The 18,739-nt window shown below is 40.8% G+C and overlaps 1 protein-coding gene across 6 annotated transcripts; it reads right to left on the bottom strand.

Moving 5' to 3' along the window:
• Window positions 1–11,360: 11,360 nt before the first annotated feature.
• Window positions 11,361–17,622, bottom strand: si:ch211-199g17.2 (uncharacterized). Of its 6 annotated transcripts, none has more exons than XM_052472371.1 (8): window positions 16,681–17,622; window positions 16,213–16,402; window positions 16,031–16,108; window positions 15,790–15,929; window positions 15,303–15,428; window positions 15,163–15,220; window positions 14,725–15,051; window positions 11,361–13,970 (listed from the first exon to the last, which is right to left on the bottom strand). In XM_052472371.1, the coding sequence occupies exons 2-8, from the start codon at window positions 16,235–16,237 to the stop codon at window positions 12,019–12,021; spliced, it is 2,706 nt and encodes a 901-aa protein (XP_052328331.1). In that variant the 5' UTR covers window positions 16,238–16,402; window positions 16,681–17,622; the 3' UTR covers window positions 11,361–12,018. The 6 variants fall into 6 exon arrangements, with proteins under 6 accessions (XP_052328331.1, XP_035651633.1, XP_035651635.1 ...); XM_035795740.2 differs by having other exon boundaries at window positions 16,213–16,776; window positions 17,262–17,622; XM_035795742.2 differs by having other exon boundaries at window positions 17,262–17,622.
• Between the last annotated feature and the right edge of the window lie 1,117 nt (window positions 17,623–18,739).

Below are 18,739 nucleotides of genomic sequence, written 5' to 3'. Positions count from 1 at the left end.
GGGTGGTGCTGTGTTTTAATATCAACTCTATTTGGGGTGGTGCTGTGTTTTAATATCAACTCTATTTGGGGTGGTGCTGTGTTTTAATATCAACTCTATTTGGGGTGGTGCTGTGTTTTAATATCAACTCTATTTGGGGTGGTGCTGTGTTTTAATATCAACTCTATTTAGGGTGGTGCTGTGTTTTAATATCAACTCTATTTGGGGTGGTGCTGTGTTTTAATATCAACTCTATTTGGGGTGGTGCTGTGTTTTAATATCAACTCTATTTGGGGTGGTGATGTGTTTTAATATCAACTCTATTTGGGGTGGTGCTGTGTTTTAATATCAACTCTATTTGGGGTGGTGCTGTGTTTTAATATCAACTCTACTTGGGGTGGTGCTGTGTTTTAATATCAACTCTATTTGGGGTGGTGCTGTGTTTTAATATCAACTCTATTTAGGGTGGTGCTGTGTTTTAATATCAACTCTATTTGCGGTGGTGCTGTGTTTTAATATTAACTCTATTTGGGGTGGTGCTGTGTTTTAATATCAACTCTATTTGGGGTGGTGCTGTGTTTTAATATCAACTCTATTTGGGGTGGTGCTGTGTTTTAATATCAACTCTATTTGGGGTGGTGCTGTGGGTGAGTCTTTGCTGGACACCATTCATTACTTCTCTCTTAATTGTATTATAATGTTTTTATAACCACCATTTCTGTTAGTATTGATAGGCACTTATTTCTTAGTCTGATAAGGAAACAGGACGGGAGGAACGTGATTACATTTCACATTTTCTGACCCCGTTTCCTTTTTGATGCCCCAGCTCTTCTAATGGGAGCCCTGTTGTTGGTCATTCTACTGCAGCTCTGAGAAAACCGACTATCACACTGGATTCTGAGTCTGATGCGTGTGAGCTCTCGATAAATGGTTTTTACTTTACATTATATCCTAAATAAATCAATGGAAATGAGAAAATGCATAGGAACAAAGAAAATGTTGACTTAAAAGGTTTTGCTCGCTTGCTGTGTTGTAGTGAATGGAAATGCAATATCATTTAAACACATTGTCACCAAGTGTGTGTATGACATTTTGAACAGTGCGACAACTAATTAGGCAGAAAACATATTCTTCATAGGAATTTCACTGACTATTTATTTGACAGAGATGTGTTAATATATTAGTATATACAGTATTAACATGGTGATAACCCCCTTACAGTACTAGCTAAGAGCGGAAAGTGAAAATGTTACCCATAGAAGAGACAGAGGATATGATTGTATTTACAGTACATTCGAAAAGTATTCAGACCCCTTCATTTTTCCCACATCAATCTACACACAAAACCCCCATAATGACAAAGCAAAAAATAGATTTTTTGAAATGTTTAGAAATGTATTCAAAGGTTTAAAAAAATCTATCACATTTACATAAGTATTCAGACCCTTTACTCAGGACTTTGTTGAAGCACCTTTGGCAGCGATTACACCCTTGAGTTTTCTCAGGGATTATGCTACAAGCTTGGCACACCTGTATTTGGGGAGTTTCTCCCATTCTTCTCTGCAGATTCTCTCAAGCTCTGTCAGGTTAGACGGGGAGTGTCACTACACAGCTATTTTCAGGTCTCCTGCAATGCCTTAGCTGTGTCCCTAAGGTCATTGTCCTGTTGGAAGGTGAACCATCACCCCTGTCCGAGGTCCTGAGCGCTCTGGAGCAAGTTTTCATCAAGGATCTCTCTGTACATTGCTCCGTAAATTTTTCCTTCGATCCTGACTAGTCTCCCAGTTGCTGAAAAACATCCCCAAAGCATGAAGCTGCCACCACCATGCTTCACCGTAGGGATGGTATTGGACAGGTGCTGAGCAGTGCCTGGTTTCCTCCAGATGCGATGCTTGGGAATTCAGGCCATAGAGTGGTTTTATCAGACCAGAGAATCTTGTTTCTCATGGTCCTTTAGGTGATTTTTGGCAAACTTCAAGCAGGCTGTCATGAGCCTTTTACTGAGGAGTGGCCACTCTACCATAAAGACCTGATTGTTGGAGTGCTGCAGAGATGGTTGTCCTTCTGGAAGGTTCTCTAATCTCCACAGAACTCTGGAGCTCTGTCCCTGACCAAGGCCCTTCTGCCACGATTACTCAGTTTGGCCAGGCGGCCAGCTCTAGGAAGAGTCTTGATTGTTCCAAACTTCTTCCATTTAAGAATGATGGAGGCCACTGTATTCTTGGGGACATTCCCAGATCCCAGATCTGTGCCTTGACACAATCCTTTCTCGGAGCTCTACGGACAATTCCTTCGACCTCATGGCTTGGTTTTTGCTCTGACATGCACTGTCAACTGTGGGACGTTATATAGACAGGTGTGTGCCTTTCCAAATCATGTCCAATCAATTGAATTTACCACAGGTGGACTCCAATAAAGTTGTCGAAACAGCTCAAGGATGATCAATGGAAACAGGATGCACCTGAGCTCAATTTCAAGTCTCATAGCAAAGGGTCTGAATATTTATGTAAATAAGGTATTTCAGTTTTTTATTATTAATACATTTGCAAAAATGTTGCTTAGTCATTATGGGGTATTGTTTGTAGATTGAGGAAATAATAAATTAATCAATTTCAGAATAAGGCTGTAACGTAACAAAATGTGGAAAACGTGAAAGGGTCTGAATACTTTAGAATGCACTATGTTCAGGGGTTTTCTGTATTGCTTTCAAGAGGGGACAACAGAGCGTTCAAACAGAAATATATTATGTATACTGAACAAAAATATAAACTTGACATGCAAGAATTTCAAAGATTTTACTGAGTTAGAGTTCATAGAAGGAAATCAGTTAATTGAAATCAATTCATTAATGTCACGTTTTGACCTTTATTTCCTGTGTTTTGTATTTAGTTAGTATGGTCAGGGCGTGAGTTGGGTGGGCAGTCTATGTTTGTTTTTCTATGTTTTGGGTATTTCTATGTTTCGGCCTAGTATGGTTCTCAATCAGAGGCAGGTGTCATTAGTTGTCTTTGATTGAGAATCATACTTAGGTAGCCTGGGTTTCACTGTGTGTTTGTGGGTGATTGTTCCTGTCTCTGTCTTTGTACCAGATAGGACTGTTTTTAGTTTTCACATTTCTTGTTTTTTGTAGTCAGTTGTTCATGTGTACCTTAACGTATTAAAAAGAACCATGGACACTTACCACGCCGCGTATTGGTCCTCTGATCCGTTTCGCCTCTCCTCTTCGGAAGAAGGAAATTCATTCCAATTAATCCCTATTCTATAGATTTCACATGACTGGGCAGGGGTGCAGCCATGGATGGCCCTGGGATGGCATAGGCCCACCCACTTAGGAGCTAGGCCTAGCCAATCAGAATGTGTTTTCCCCCACTAAAGGGATTTATTACAGACAGAAATACTCCTCAGCACCCCTCACCCTCCCTCCCCCTCCTCAGACGATCCTGCAGGTGAAGCCGGATATGGAGGTCCTGGGCTGGCGTTGTTACATATGGTCTGCGGTTGGCCGGTCAGAAGTACTGCCAAATTCTCTAAAACGATGTTGGCTGAGGCTTATCGTAGAGAAATTAACATGAAATGATCTAGCAACAGCTCTGTTGGACATTCATCCAGTCAGCATGCCAATTGCATGCTCCCTCAAAACTTGGGATATCTGTGGCATTTTGTTGCATGACAAAACTGCACATTTTAGAGGGGCCTTTTATGGTCAAGATTTTCTGGGTCACAACCACAAAATACACATTTGTTATCAATAGCTATTTTAAAACTGTGTATAATAAAGGTCTTTACAGGGTAGATTCTATGAATGAGTTTGATAGTATGATACTTCTTTCACCTTATTAGATATACAATATTTACCAGATAACAAAACTTTGTTCCAGTTCACTTGTCCTGGGGCTGCATTCCAATACCTTTTAGCAGAGGAAATAGTAACATATTGATAGTTTCCTTATATACATGTTATTACATTTATAGTTTAAAATGTCAATTCCTTCTAATTGTATTGAGGCTACAAAATCCTCAACAGCTTTTTTTTTTAACCTTTATTTAACTAGGCAAGTCAGTTAAGAACAAATTCTTATTTTCAATGACGGCCTAGGAACAGTGGGTTAACTGCCTGTTCAAGGGCAGAACGACAGATTTTGTACCTTGTCAGCTCGGGGATTTGAACTTGCAACCTTTCGGTTACTAGTCCAATGCTCTAACCACTAGGCTACGCAACAATTTGATACTCCTCCGGAGTGAATGTAACATTGTGTGTTGTAATCAATTCTGGATAATCATATAATTGTCCATCATTATTCAATACTTGTTTAACCCAAAAAATGTTGTCAAACCAGTTCTGTTTTTGTATTTTAATGTCTTTATTATTCCAGATTGTAAACGTATGTGGGGAGAAATTGTGTTTGTACATGAGGTTCCAAGATAGAAGTACTTGTTTATGAAAGTTTGCAAGCTTAATATGGATTTTACCCATATCAAAGTTGCATTTGAGTAAGAATTCTAGACCACCAATATGTTGGAATATTAAATTAGGGAGGATTTTCCAAATGCAATCCTTATTTCTTAAATAGTTTTCTATCCATTTAATCTTAAATATTATATTAGAGGTTTTAAAATCCAGAGCACTCAACCCTCCCTCACCTTGGGTGCTACATATTACCGCTTTTCTTAAATAATGATTTTTATTCCTCCATATGAAGTTAAATAATTTAGTATCAACCATTTTAGTTTCTGACAGAGGAACATCCAAGTCAAGGGAGGTATAAAGTCATCTGGACCTTCAGATTGTGATAAAAGTACACGTCCAGATAAAGATCTCTTAATAACCAGGAGTTAAATCTCTCTCCAATTTTCTCTACAATAGGAGAGATATTTAAAAGTTGGCCCTTTCTTTCTGATCTGTGCTAACTGTAATACCAAGATATGTGATCACATCTTTTACAGGGATATTACATACTGAGTTTAAGTCACATCTTTTTAGCGCAAATAATTCACATTTCCTAATATTCAGAGATAAACCTGATACATGTGTGAAGGCATTAATACACTCAATAGCTTTCCTGACTTCATTATGATCTTTCAAAAAGAAATGTTGCTGTCGTCAGCCAATTGTGAACATTTTCTCTCTTTGTCTTGTATCTGAATACCCCTAAAACTATCCTTATTTATATTAAGTGCCATAACTTGTGACCAATAAAAATAAGAAAGGAGAAATTAAGCATCCTTGTTTAATTCCATGTCTAATGTCGAATCTTTATAAAGTTCCATGGGATAATTTAACAGAGCTGTTACTATTATTGTAAAGTGTCTTAATTACACTGAAAATATTGACCAAAACATTGAAGAGTCTGTTGTGGTAATTTCCTGTATTACTAAGTGAAAGGAGAGTTTACAAACCACACACAAGTCAGAGTTATACTTTAAAACTTAATATTTTAATAATATGAGCTTCAACATAGCCCTGTGACTCTCATATCAATTCAGTGTCTATAAATGAATTCAACATAATGGCAACAGATATTTTATAGCAAAGATCCACCCCTCTCAACTCACAATGATGAACCACAGGTCTTAGGAAAACTGCACAAAAGAAGACTTTTACTTGAGAGAGGAGTATCCCATAGCCAGAGAGCATTAGCTACAAATTATTGTCCAGTTTGCTCTCTTAGACGAGGTTCTACTTCTCGTTCTTGTTACTTCCTATTACCAAAACATTACCTCATCCAATGGCATATATCAATTGTCAATTTGAGATACCCCAATCTCAAATACAACCCCTCCTGGACAAGCTCACGGAGAGGAGTGAGCCTCTAGGTCATATACCATGAAAGACAAGTTTTCGACATCAGAGGGGACATACAATGGTTCCAGACACTGACATACTCCTCCCCCCAATGGGAAAAGTAGGGAGTGACTGGAGTACAGACATTGTGGAGCCAAGATATAATTGGTTCCCCCTCAATCATCCCTTCACATGGTTTAAAAGATACATTCACATATGAAGACAAGCCTGACCTCTCCCCTCTCTGGTCCCCAAGTGACTTTCCCACATAAGCATATTTATGAAAGTAGATAAAACATCTTATTTGTTACCTAACTCATTCTGATTCTGCTACGACAAGTCTCAAAAAGAAAACAATGTTCAACTGTATCAAATGCCTTGTAAGTCTACAAATAAAATAAAGTTATCTTCCATAATGTGCTCATTGTAGTCTATCAAGTCCAATACTAGTCGAATATTATTCCATATATGTCTGCCCTTCACAAAACCAGACTGGGTATCATCAATGATTTGGTCAAGACCTTTAAGTCTTTCTGTAAAGATGGATGCAAGTAGCTTTCCATCATTGTTCATTAATGTGATTGGTTTCCAATTTTCTAACATCATAGAATCTTTGTTTGGTTTGGGTATTACAGAAATTAGGCCTTGTGTCATAGAAACAGGCAGGATCCCTAAATCAATTGCCTCCTTAAAAACATTAAATATAAATTCAGTAATATCCTCCTGAAAATATTTATAGAATTCACTGATAATGCCCTCATTCCCTGGAGATTTGTTCTCTTTTAACTTGCAGATATCTTTTTATTTCATTGATAGAAATAATTTAATCACAAGACTTTTGGAAGTCTTCATCTGTGAATTTTGCACAGTCTCTGACAGAGTCTAGAAAGTCAGATATGTCACTAGTAGGACAGGCATTACTGGTATAAAGATTACCATAGAATTATGATATTTTGAAATATCTTTGGGGTTTTAGTTTTCTTTGCCATCTATATTAAGCTTATGAATATATGTATATTCAGAATTTTTTCGTTCTAAATTGTGAAAGTATTTAGCATTTTTTTCCACCTTCCTCCAACCATCTCCTTCTTGATCTAACAAATGTCGCGTTTGCTTTCTCTTCATACATTCAGTCCATTTCTAGTTGTAAAGAGAAAAACTGACTCTTTCCTTCTTCAAGGTCCTCCATAGAGATTAGAGAAAGTATTTCCTAAACAAGTTTATCTTCCCTCAATCTTTTAAGTTCAGCAATTTCTTTACCTCTCTTCATGGCTGTTTGTCTTATTTCATACTTAATTAATTCCCAATATTTCCCATAAGACTTAAATAGTTGGTCTTTCCTCCAATTGTCTTGTATAATATCTTTGGCATCCATCTTGAAATTAGCATCTTCCAACAGTCTACTACTGAGTTCCAATAACTCCCGATTCGGTTTAACTTCAGATCCATTCATATTTAAAGATAACAATATAACTTTATGATCAGTAAGAATTGATGGTTCAATTGATACCTTGACTACAGAATTATCTAATGAATTAGAAATTATGTCAATTCTCGACATGTCCTTGTTACTCCAAGTGAATTCCTTTTTATCAGGATCTCCAAATATCTACTAATCCAAGACATAGGTTATTAAACTCAGGATTAACAATGCTGGATCTGTTAGGAGGGAGATATCTGACAATCATCACATTAGATACAGAAATAAAATCTCCACCTGAGATCATTTTGATATCCTGAAATACACCTATAACTGTATTAATCACTTCATCAAATTCTAAAAATAACATCTTGTTGTTTTGTTTGTTGTTGGATGCATAAATATTCCCTAATAAAAACAGTTCACTGTTGAAATTTACTGTTAAAATGAATCAATGTCCAGAGTGGTGAGTCTTACTACTGATGACCTTCCCTTTAAATGCACCTCTTAAAACTGCTACACCTGCAGAGTGGTGAGTCTTACTACTGATGACCTTCCCTTTAAATGCACATCTTAAAACTGCTACACCTGCAGAGTGGTTGTTGCCATATGATAACCAGATATCGTTTACCCCATTGATTTTTCCAAAAAGATAGATCAGAAGAACAAGCATGAGTCTCTTGTAAAAAGTAAAAGTCTGCATTAAACCGTTTGCAATACAGGAAAATAGCCTTACGCTTGAGTAAATTATGCATATACATAAACTTCAACTAACAACCTTGTTATGCTAATATAAGCTTTTCCTAATAATATGTAACTCAAAAGGATGTCCATCCCATTATTAACCTCTCCAACAAAAAAACGAACAAATGTTGGTCATAAAGTTATTAAAGTTTTCTTAGTCCCACAAGGAGGAGACATTGTGTAGACTTTACAATAAGCAGTTATTCACCTATAGTTAGTGTTTAGTGTACCAGTATTCAGGTCAGCCTTTTCTCATTCAAGTGCTTGTGTACATTTTTTATAATAAAAGGCTGCTTTTCACCTGGCAATCAGTTTTTTGCCTGACAGTTCTGTCCGATTTAGACTCTGTCTCTCTCTCAAATGTTCTGGTTTGGCCGCATTTATTTCCCATCGATGATCACTCCTGCACTGATAAAAAAATCAGTTTTCACGGCCTTTCTAGCTGCAGCCACCATTGGCCAGTTTCTCTCTTCACTTTGTCTGCTGAGGTCAGATCCTCCGTGAACCTCAATTTTTGCTTGATGAGGAATTCTTCGCTTGCCTCCAGAGAAGATCCCATGTAGATCGGTTGTTGAACCGGATGATGGTTGTCCTCGGTCTCTTGTCTTGATCCTTGAGTCTTCCCAAACGATGGACGATGTCTACATTTTCCTGAAGTTTGGCTTTTGATTCGGGAATGACAGCACCACAGATGTCATCAACTCTGCATTTGATGTCATCACCCACCTGCTCTGGAATTCCATGGAGCCTCAGGTTCCACCTGCGCTGGTATCTCTCCGCCTCATTCACCTTTTGCTTGAGTTCAGCCACCTTCTTTTCATTTTCCTGGCAGATAACTTCCACTTTCTTCATGTCACTTTTGAGGGTTTTCACTTCTCCAAAGATAAAGTCAGATTTTTTAATGGTCTCAATTTATTGTATTCTCCCTAACCATGACCTCCAAGCCATTTGCCCTTTCATCTATCTTTGCTGTCAACAGCATTACAATATTGTTTTGCATCTCAAGAAGTGACATACTCTCTTGGCCTCATCTTTTTCCCCTGGGGCTTGACTGGAGTGCCGGGGTCAAAAAAGGGTTGTCTCCGACTAAGACAAATTTAAGCCACGTTCATGAAAGCTACATAAAATGTCCTAGTTTAACTGGTACACATTAAGGCCTACTCCTGGCTTAATCTAAACCCTGTCTGCTCAAAATTTGAAATGACTTTCTCTCCTCCAATTATTCCCACAATGTGATCGTATACAAAATGTCAGCAAGGTTTGAAATTGTCTTAGTCAAACATATTTGTTTGGGCTTCTTGAGGTCAATTTGTATTCTACAAATTATTTGTAATTATGTTCTGGCCCTCCGACCATCTGCTCAAGAAGAAAAATGGCCCACGGCTGAATCTAGTTGATTATCCCTGGCCTACATGATTAGATTATTATGGACAAAAGAGCATAACAATTTGTATTTGTCAGAGGGTAGCCAAGCATTGATGATCATGTCACCAGAATAAGACACTCAATATTTATTGGAAAGGAGCATCAAGCTCATTACCTTGAATTTTCACCACCCTGTGAAGTTCATCACAACTTATTTCCTCTGTAGCCTAATAAACTGCATGCTTACCTTACAAGTCATAGTGGCAGGACCACACATGTCATCGCGTGACTCTAAAAGTACTTCGATATGGTTATTATATCAATATTTGCGCATAAAAGCGTCCGACATTTATTGCATAATACATTTTACCGATATAAAGACCCCACTTGGTCAATAATTTTTATATGACGTGCTTTACACACAAAAAGTTTGGATGGAAACCTGGTTAATGATATAAAAATCGTTGTCATAGATGAATAGTGTAAACATTTAATTATATTTGCCGACACGGTCAAATTTTGGCACCAGTAGAGTGCCTATCAAGTAGCTATCAAGCTATATAAACCACGACCCCTCCGCAAACACTCCAATGTTGGTTACAAGGCGGCACTTATTTAAATTAAGCGAATATCATGCTACCATTGGTGCATTAAAATAAGCGTTAGGGTGGTGTTCGATGGGGTTGAGGTCAGGGCTCTGTGCAGGCCAATCAAGTTCCTCCAAACCATTTCTGTATGGACCTTGCTTTGTGCACAGGGGCATTGTCATGTTCAAACAGGAAAGGACCTTCCCCAAACTGTTGCCACGAAGTTAGAAGCACATGATCATCTAGAATGTCATTGTATGCTGTAGTGTTAAGGTTTCCCTTCACTGGAACTAAGGGGACTAGCCCAAACCATGTAAAAAACAGCCCTAGGCCATTATTTCTCCACCACCAAACTTGACACTAAGCATTGGGGCAGGTAGCGTTCTCCTGTCATCCGCCAAACCTAGATTCGTCCATCGGACTGCCAGATGGTGAATCACGCTTCACCACTCCAGAAAAACACCTTTTCAATGCTCCAGAGTCCAATTGCGGCGAGCTTTACACTTCAGACGACGCTTGGTATTGCACATGGTGATCTTAGGCTTGTGTGTATGCGGCTGCTTGGCCATGGAAACCCATTTCATGACGCTCCCGCAAAACAGTTTGTGCGGACATTCCTTCCAGAGGCAGTTTGGAACTCTGTAGTGAGTGTTGCAACAGGGGAGAGACAATCTTTACGCTCTCACTCGGTGGTCCCGTTTTGTGAGCTTGTGTGGCCTACCACTTCGCAGCCGAGCTGTTGTTTCTCCAAGACATTTCCACTTCACAATAACAGCAATTACAATTGACCGAGTAGCTCTAGACAAACTGACTTGTTGGAGAATGTGGAACCCTATGACAGTGCCCCGTTGAAAGTAACTGAGCTCTTCAGTAAGGCCATTCTACTGTGAATGTTTGTCTATGGAGATTGAATGGCTGTGTGCTCGATTTTAAACACCTGTCAGCAACAGGTGTGGCTGAAATAGCCAAATCCACATATACTTGTGTGTGTATATATAGTCTGTAAAAGAGTGACAAAATTACAAAAATCAATGGAGGCCCCCCTGGAGGTCAGGGCCCCTGGCTCAACTACCTTACCTAGCAATCTTAAAATGTTTTGCTGACCTGACATGGGCTTATTGAGCGACTGTCATAAGTGGGAAACTACTGATACACAACAAAATGTCAAAATTGCACCTGGTGTATTATACTTTTCAAAAGTGAGTCGAGACCCGACAGTTCCTTGAAAAAGAAAAGGGCAGCGCGTAGTCTGCCTATAGGAAGAGGCAGCTCCGAGTCTGTCGTACCTGCTGCACAAACATTTTTGGGGAATAATCTTCAAATTAACACTAATAATAATAATTCAACAAATGGAATCAAATCTACTCAGTTAAGCCAATGTAAAGGTGTGTGAACCAAAGTCAAAGTATAACACTGGCCAAAGCTGTTGTCACACTGAAATAAACCCAACTTCATGAGGGAAGCACACATGGAAAGTATGAAAAACATTTAAAAATAAAACTTTATTTTAACAAGTGTTGTGTGTCTGAACATCATTTTAAACAACTTATTCATCTCTGCTTTCCTCAGCTGGTCGAACTGAAAACTAATACAGCGCCTCCTAGACAGTTCTGGAAAGGTCAATGTTGAACCCCTAATTGATCCCCCTTATTGTGTAAAATAAACCTTAGGTTATATTTACATTTAGATTTTTTTGTTGCATTAAACAAAATATTTGTTGTTGAAAAATAGATTTCCCTTCTTCATAATGTCTCTAATTGGTCGCTGAAGCAGCGTTTCACAAACTGAGTTCATAATATTATAAAATTTAGCCAGTATTCAACGTGTTGTCTATTTATCCATCTTGATTCGATGGCAGAAGACAAACAACTTAAAACAAACAAGTATTGTATAAATCTGAATTGGTAACAGAATTGAACCAGTGAGTTGAATCGTTGACAGTTGTCAATGAGATTTCATGACATCATACAGGGGAAGTACCTAAAAATCAGCACTTATACAATGGATGGGATACTGTTGGTTTAAGACAGCTATAAAAACAATAGAACCTAGAGTGTATAAAACACCTGTCCATTTAAAACAACAGTGTCTAAAGTGCCACAAATAACTATCCTGGTGGATTTATGTATGGTGTGTGGTAATTAGACCCAGGGAGGTCCTGGTCCTGGAGCTGCCCAGGGACTCCGGGCAGGGCTGTGGCCCAAGTAGGCTCCTCTGTAGTGGGGAGGGCTGGGAGGTAAGGCTGGGCCGTGCCGGGGGGACAGAAAGCCTTCATGTCCTGGAAAGAAGGGCTGAGGGTGGCAGGGTCTAGACACCATAACAAATGGGGGGCTGGGGAGCCTTCTGTACTCCTGTGACTGCACGCCCCTCATCTTCATGGGGAAGGGGCCAGAGTGGGGATTGGGTCCAATCCCCTGGGGCATTGTATTGTGGGGGTACGGGAGGACCTGGGGTGTAAACTCGTCAGGGTTAGAGTGAACGAAGTGCGGGCCAGGGGTGGTTCTAAACCAATCAGAAACCACTTGGTAGGGGTCACAGTTTATTCTGTGGCCGTCTGGGAATGGCAGGTAGGAGCCAGGGTCAGTCTCATACTCCTGCGGACCTGATCTATAGGTGTCAGGGGTCAGCTGTGTGCCTCCATAGGCCCATGCTTCTCTGTACTCAGCCTCACATAACTGCACCTGCTGCATGGCTGCTAGGTCACCCATACGACTGCTCATCTCTTCTCGGTGAAGGGCTGGCCCTGCCTGATCTCTATGAATGGCTATGTCATGTCTGAGATCTGCTGTGTCAACCATATGAAGCCCTACAGCGCCCCTATGAGTTCCTGTGAACCCTTGCGCCTGGTGCCATTGTGGAGGCTGGCCTTGCAAATACTGTTGGTGGTAAAAGTCTGAGTTCTCCTCCCTCTCTCCATCCTTTCCTTCCTCTCTCTCCCCCACCATGACCTCCACGATGAGCCCAACTCCATTCTGAATTTCAGTTCTGCATCGCTCCTCTTCCTCCATCAACTGACGGTCAGTTAGCTCCTCTCCTGTAGCATACCAACGGTCAGTTGTCACTTCTGTTGTAAAAGACTGATTGTCAGTTGATCGTTCTCCTGTTTGGTACATTTTGTCAGTTGACCTGCTTCCTGTGGAAAACCCACTGTCTGTTATCCTCTCTCCAGTAGAGTAAAGACTGTCAGTTGTCCTGTCATCCTCTGCAAGCCTCTGTGCCCCAGAATGACACTCATTCCCCCTCTCCTCCTCCTGTTCTTCTTCCATTAGAGGAGTGCCTGTCAAGCTCTCCTTCAAGAGACGGCCGGTAGTGAAGAGAATCGGCCCGGCAACAGACGCCGTGTCAGTGATGTCTCTGGCACAGGCTAGACCGGGGTAAATACTGCCTTGTCGGTTGTTCTGCCCCACTCGGACATGGAAATTTGTGTCAGTGAGTCGGTTATTTTCTGAATACAGAGGGTCAGTTCGGTCCTGCTCTCTTCTGAGGTAAACCAGGTCAGTACTGTTTTGCTCTTTGACAGAGTAGAGACCGTCAGTTGTGTTTTTCTCTCTGCCATCGTACAAAGCATAGTCGGTGAACCTCTGTTCCCCTCCGAGATACAGACGGTCTTTCTCTGTGTCCTCGTCTCCCATAGTCAGCTGCTGATCAGGTATGGCTGGGCTCAGTCTCATAGTCGAAGTGTGTGCATGTCCCGGAGTGTGTCTCAGTCCCGGAGTGTGTGTATTTTCATGTGTGTTTCCGAGTCCTGCGGCAACTGAGTTTCCCAGCTGGCCAAGCAAACGTGAGGGAGCGGGAGAGCGTTGGAATGAGGCATCTACGGTGGGGGAGTGAAGGGGTGAGGCATGTCTGAGGGAGGAGGGGGAGGTTTCCAGGCTGAAGGAGTTCCTCTCCAACAGCCAGGGGCCGTCCGTCATAGATAGACTGACCTTGAACACCGGCTCACAGCGAATCAGCTTTGCAGGAACCACCTGCAGTCCCGCCCCCTTCCCCTCAGGCCCGCCCAGAGACGTCTGATTTCCAGCTGTGACATTTGGGGTCGGGGAAAGAGAGGGGTCATGCTGCCATGATGAGGCAGGACGCTTCAGTGAAGCACCTTAAGTGAGAGACAAAAGGAGACGAAGAGAGCGAGGGAGAGAGAAAGAGGCAACGAGAGAGAGAAAGACACTCACAAAGAAGAGGAGTGATAAATGTTAGTAAAAAGTTAGATACATTTTTCTATAGGCAAAATAAAGAAAACACACAATGTGTGTAGCAGGGAATGATTCAGGGGACGTAAATCATAAAAAAATAATTAAAGGGCCAGTGCCGTCAAAAATGTGACTTTCCTGCGTTTTATGTACATTTCCACACTAGGAGTTATGATAATGTGAAACTACTGTGAAAATTATGATAATGCCCTTTTAGTGCAAGAGCTGTTTGAAAAGACCGCCTGTCATTTCAGCCTGTTTTGGTGGAATGTAGTTTTGGACTGCCTGGTGACATCACCATCCGGTAAATTAGTTAATAGACCAATAAGAAAGAGTTCCAAACCAGTCTGCCAATAACAGCTAGTTTTCATTTTTTCCCCCTCCCCCACTTAGACAGTCCTAGCAAAATGACTGCTCTTGCTTGAGAAATTGCTCTTGCCAAGAAGCTATTTTTGTATATTTTTTTCAATATTGATTGAAAACAAAATCACAGGAAGGTACTTAATTGTTATCCAGAAATTATTTGACATGGGGATGAAAACAGCTGCATTGGGCCTTTAAACTAACTGTCAAAAGGTTATTTCCAACACAGTGGTACCCAATGTCTTAAACCACCCATTAACAAAGTTGGCGCATCATCCCATGAGGTCATACACTCACCAACCAGTGGTTTGCTTCCATGGAGAAACTCCTCCTCCTCCAAAGAACTAAGCCGTGATTGGATAGAGACACTCTGCTGCAACACAGGGGACTTCTCCGATTGGCTAGATGAGTTCCGACTCTGGGTGGTCGGACTCCTCCATAGTACGGTTCGGTTGTCAAGCTGGACAACAGGCCTCTCTGGTTGGACGGAGAGCCTCAGAGGCGATATCACGGTTCTCTGTGACTGGATGGTAAGATACTCCGACTGGACTGATTGCTTCACTGATTGGCTCTGAAGATCTCTCTGCTCCCTCCCAGTCCTGATGGCATGCAAGAGGATGAGAGCTGGAGGAGAGAGAACGATAGATCCGGGGAGGGGTACAGCATGAGTGACGCCGACTGGTACAAAGAGAAGATAAACTGATGGATGAAGGAGAAGAGAGGATATGGACTGACCATGACTCTCGCTGTGTGTTGTCATATCATCATACATGGCAGCATCCAACTTCAGCACCTAACAGAAAGACAGGACAGAGGAGATTTGCACGCACACACACACACACACACACCACCCCAGCATGCACAGACACACATACCTGTACGTCCCCGGTTCCTTCTCTCTTCTCTAGTATTTGAGCCATCTCCATAAGAGGCCGGGCCAGCTTGGACAGGTCAGGAGGACTCTGCTTCCACTCTGACACAAAGTGAGGGTGATGGACTTTCTATACAAAGCCAGCCACAGGAGAGAGGAAACACACAAGTGGTATAAATGCAGCGGTTGTAGGTCAGTGATTGTGTAGAGCAGTGTTTCGCATTGCCCAACAGGGTGCGCATTTATGTTTTTGTCCTAGCACTAAAACACCAGATTTTAAAAATACTCATCAAGCCCTTGATAAGAATGTGGTGTGTTAATGCTAGGGCACAAAAAACAATGCACCCATTTGTGTCCCTGGGACCAGGATTGAGAAACCCTGGTGTAAAGAGGTGTGGTTTAACCGTACAGGTATTACAATAAGACATCAGAATCATTAAGTAGCTTGTGAGTAAAGAGCTCAGATCCAGAAACACACATCCCACACTCACAATGTAGTTGTATCGGTGGAGACTCCCCATGATGTGGCTCCTGACATCAGCCTTACTGAGACGACACACACACACCTCACACAGGTACACCGCCTCAGAGTCCCTGCCGAGTGTCACACACTCTGTCACACAGCCCAGACCTAAAAACACACACACACGTGAAGTACACACAGGTCTAAAGTACACACATTGGTCTAAAACACAGACGTATCATTTACAAAAACACAGAGTTGTTCCTGACCGATTATGGGCTGCAGTCTGTTCTTGTTGTTCAGATACACCCTAAGGGAGTTGGACAGCAGGCTCTGGCCACACACAGCTACATGAGGATGAGAGAATGAATGAAAGACAATGAAAGGAAGAAAGAGAGGATGCCGAATGGATGAATGAGGATGAATAAAGAGCTGATAACCCATTGCCTACCATTGTGTGCTCCTCCAGGCTGCATAGTGGCAGACCTCAGGTGTCAAACACCCTAACAACCGAGAAAGAGTGAGAGAAAAAAAAGTGACAGAGTAGATGGAGAAACAGAGAGAGGGAGGCAGGGGGGGGGGGACACTGTGTGCAAACACCACAAGGTGGCTCAACAACACCAGTCACTGCAAATACGGGGCTGCAAGGGACAGAAGCAGATATCAGCTGTTTTTTAAATAATATCGAGATAATGCATTATCTAGCTGCTATACCACACTCTACATCTGTCAGTTTGACTTTACAGCACCCACTTGAGTCAAGACTCAATCTCATTTTGCCATGCTCGATTGACAATTGGCATTGATCCCAATCAATTCCATAAAATAGACTCCTGCTCACGTTTAACGGTGCAATGTTTCACAATATCATATTTCACACAGTTTGACCATACAAATATATTGCCAAATCCATTCTTACCAACACAAGACTATCAGTCTCACCATTCGTCTTTGTTGATGATGCACGAGTATGTGAAAGGTGATGTAGCCGATTGACTGGTGTCACCAAGGTGTGCTAATAAAAAGTCAAATATAACTCAACTACAGGACTCGATCTATATTTGCGAGATAGAAGAACATACAAATCCTTAATGTAGATATAATAATTAATCTCGGCGGGAACAGAGCGCAATGTGCTAAAATTGAAGAATAGGTCAGTAACAACTTGAATGTGGTCACTGGCCAGTCTGGCTAACGCGTCAGCAATATTTTCTTCCAAATGGTTGAGCAAAACGAAAGTGGCTTGCCAATAGCCAAGAAACAAAACTGGAGTGTCAGGATAAAAACATTCGACAAGCTACCAAATCAAGGCTCGTATGAAAACTGAAGTATAAATGTCACTCTCGCCAAGCTATCGTTAACAATCAAATGTGTGCGAATGAAACTCCGACAGAACTTAAATTACATTAACGCTAGCTAGCCAGCAAGCAACTAGCTAGCCAGCAAGTTAAAAAAAGTTATCCATATGGCTAATTAACATATAACAATAGAATGACCTACCGGTCTGTACTCCACGTCAGGGGAAATGGTGTGTTTGATCTGTCTTTCTGAAATACATTTTTAAAAGAGATTAGTGACACGGATTATCAACTCGACGACCGCACAGCGTAAAGCATGAGGTCAGATACAGCGGGAGAAACTCAAGAGTGCGGAACCAAAGAGAGGTGAGGAATTTATTACAGCCTGTTAATCGCACGTCTTCCTTTCGTAAATCAGAGTTTGAGCGGTAATAAAAATGATTATAATTGAATGGGTCAAAATGATACACAATAAAACTAAATTATCTAGTTTACTTTCATCTCCACAGGAAATCTTTGAAGAACAATGTGAGAGCTCAAAAAGTGTACATTATATTGTCCTGCATGACATTTTGGTAAAGGGTTTGTTGTTGCAACAGGAAATCACACTTAGATACCGACATCCTGTGTATCTGCATTTTGGGGGTATACTTAGAAAAACAGTATTATGCTTCAAATTTAGGAAAGCAGAGTATGTTAAAGGGACAGTGTTCTCTACCGAGAGAGATAGCATGTGCATCCTTAGAAACACACATAAATCATTATACAAGTACACCCGTAAAACATTGGGCCACCTAGAGCTCTGTAGTGTTGGGGACTTTCCAAGAATGGGCCTTTCCTTGTGATAAGACATGGTTTGCTGACAGGTCCCCCTTGTGTGATTGAATGTGCATACACCACAGCACTTAGACACAAGTAGAAAGATGAGTAAACAAAGTCACGAGAGATGGATACATCAAATCTAATTTTATTTGTCACATGCTTCATAAACAACAGGTGTGGACTAACATTAAAATGCTTACTTTCTATCCCTTCCCAACAATGCAGAGAGAAAGAAAATAACTCAAAGAAATGTAAAACACATAATAAGAGAAACACAGTGAGTAATGTCAACTTGGCTATATCCAAGGGGTATCAGGTAGATATGTACAGTACCTTCAGAAAGTATTCACACCCCTTTACTTTATCCACATTTTGTTGTGTTACATTGAATTTAAAATGGATTGAATGTAGATTTGTTTTGCCACTGGCCTCTACACAATATCCCATAATGTCAAGGTGGAATTGTGTTTTTCTAAATTTTTACTAATTATAAATGAAAAGGTGACATGTCTTGAGTCAATAACTATTCAACCTCTGTCATGGCAAGCCTAAATATAATAATAATAATAGTTGCTTAACAAGTCACATACGTTGCATGGATTCGCTCTTTGTGGAATATGTGTTTAACAGGATTTTTGAATAACTACTGTCGTGGTAATATTCGTCCAATAATATTTTTCAGATACCGGAACTTGTAAATTCAAATAGACTTTATTACAAAGTAACAAGCCGAGCTGGCCCATGGACCAACTGATCTTCCCAGTCTTAGCACACTAATTTTATACAGTTTCATCCTTACATAACATACATAGTCACTCCTCTTTATGTAAATGATTAATAGCCTTTCGCCACCATTAT

The sequence above is a fragment of the Oncorhynchus keta genome, chromosome 20 (assembly GCF_023373465.1).
Source record: "Oncorhynchus keta strain PuntledgeMale-10-30-2019 chromosome 20, Oket_V2, whole genome shotgun sequence".
NCBI classification, from domain to species: Eukaryota; Metazoa; Chordata; class Actinopteri; order Salmoniformes; family Salmonidae; genus Oncorhynchus; species Oncorhynchus keta.
This window is presented reverse-complemented; position numbering and strand designations above follow the sequence as displayed.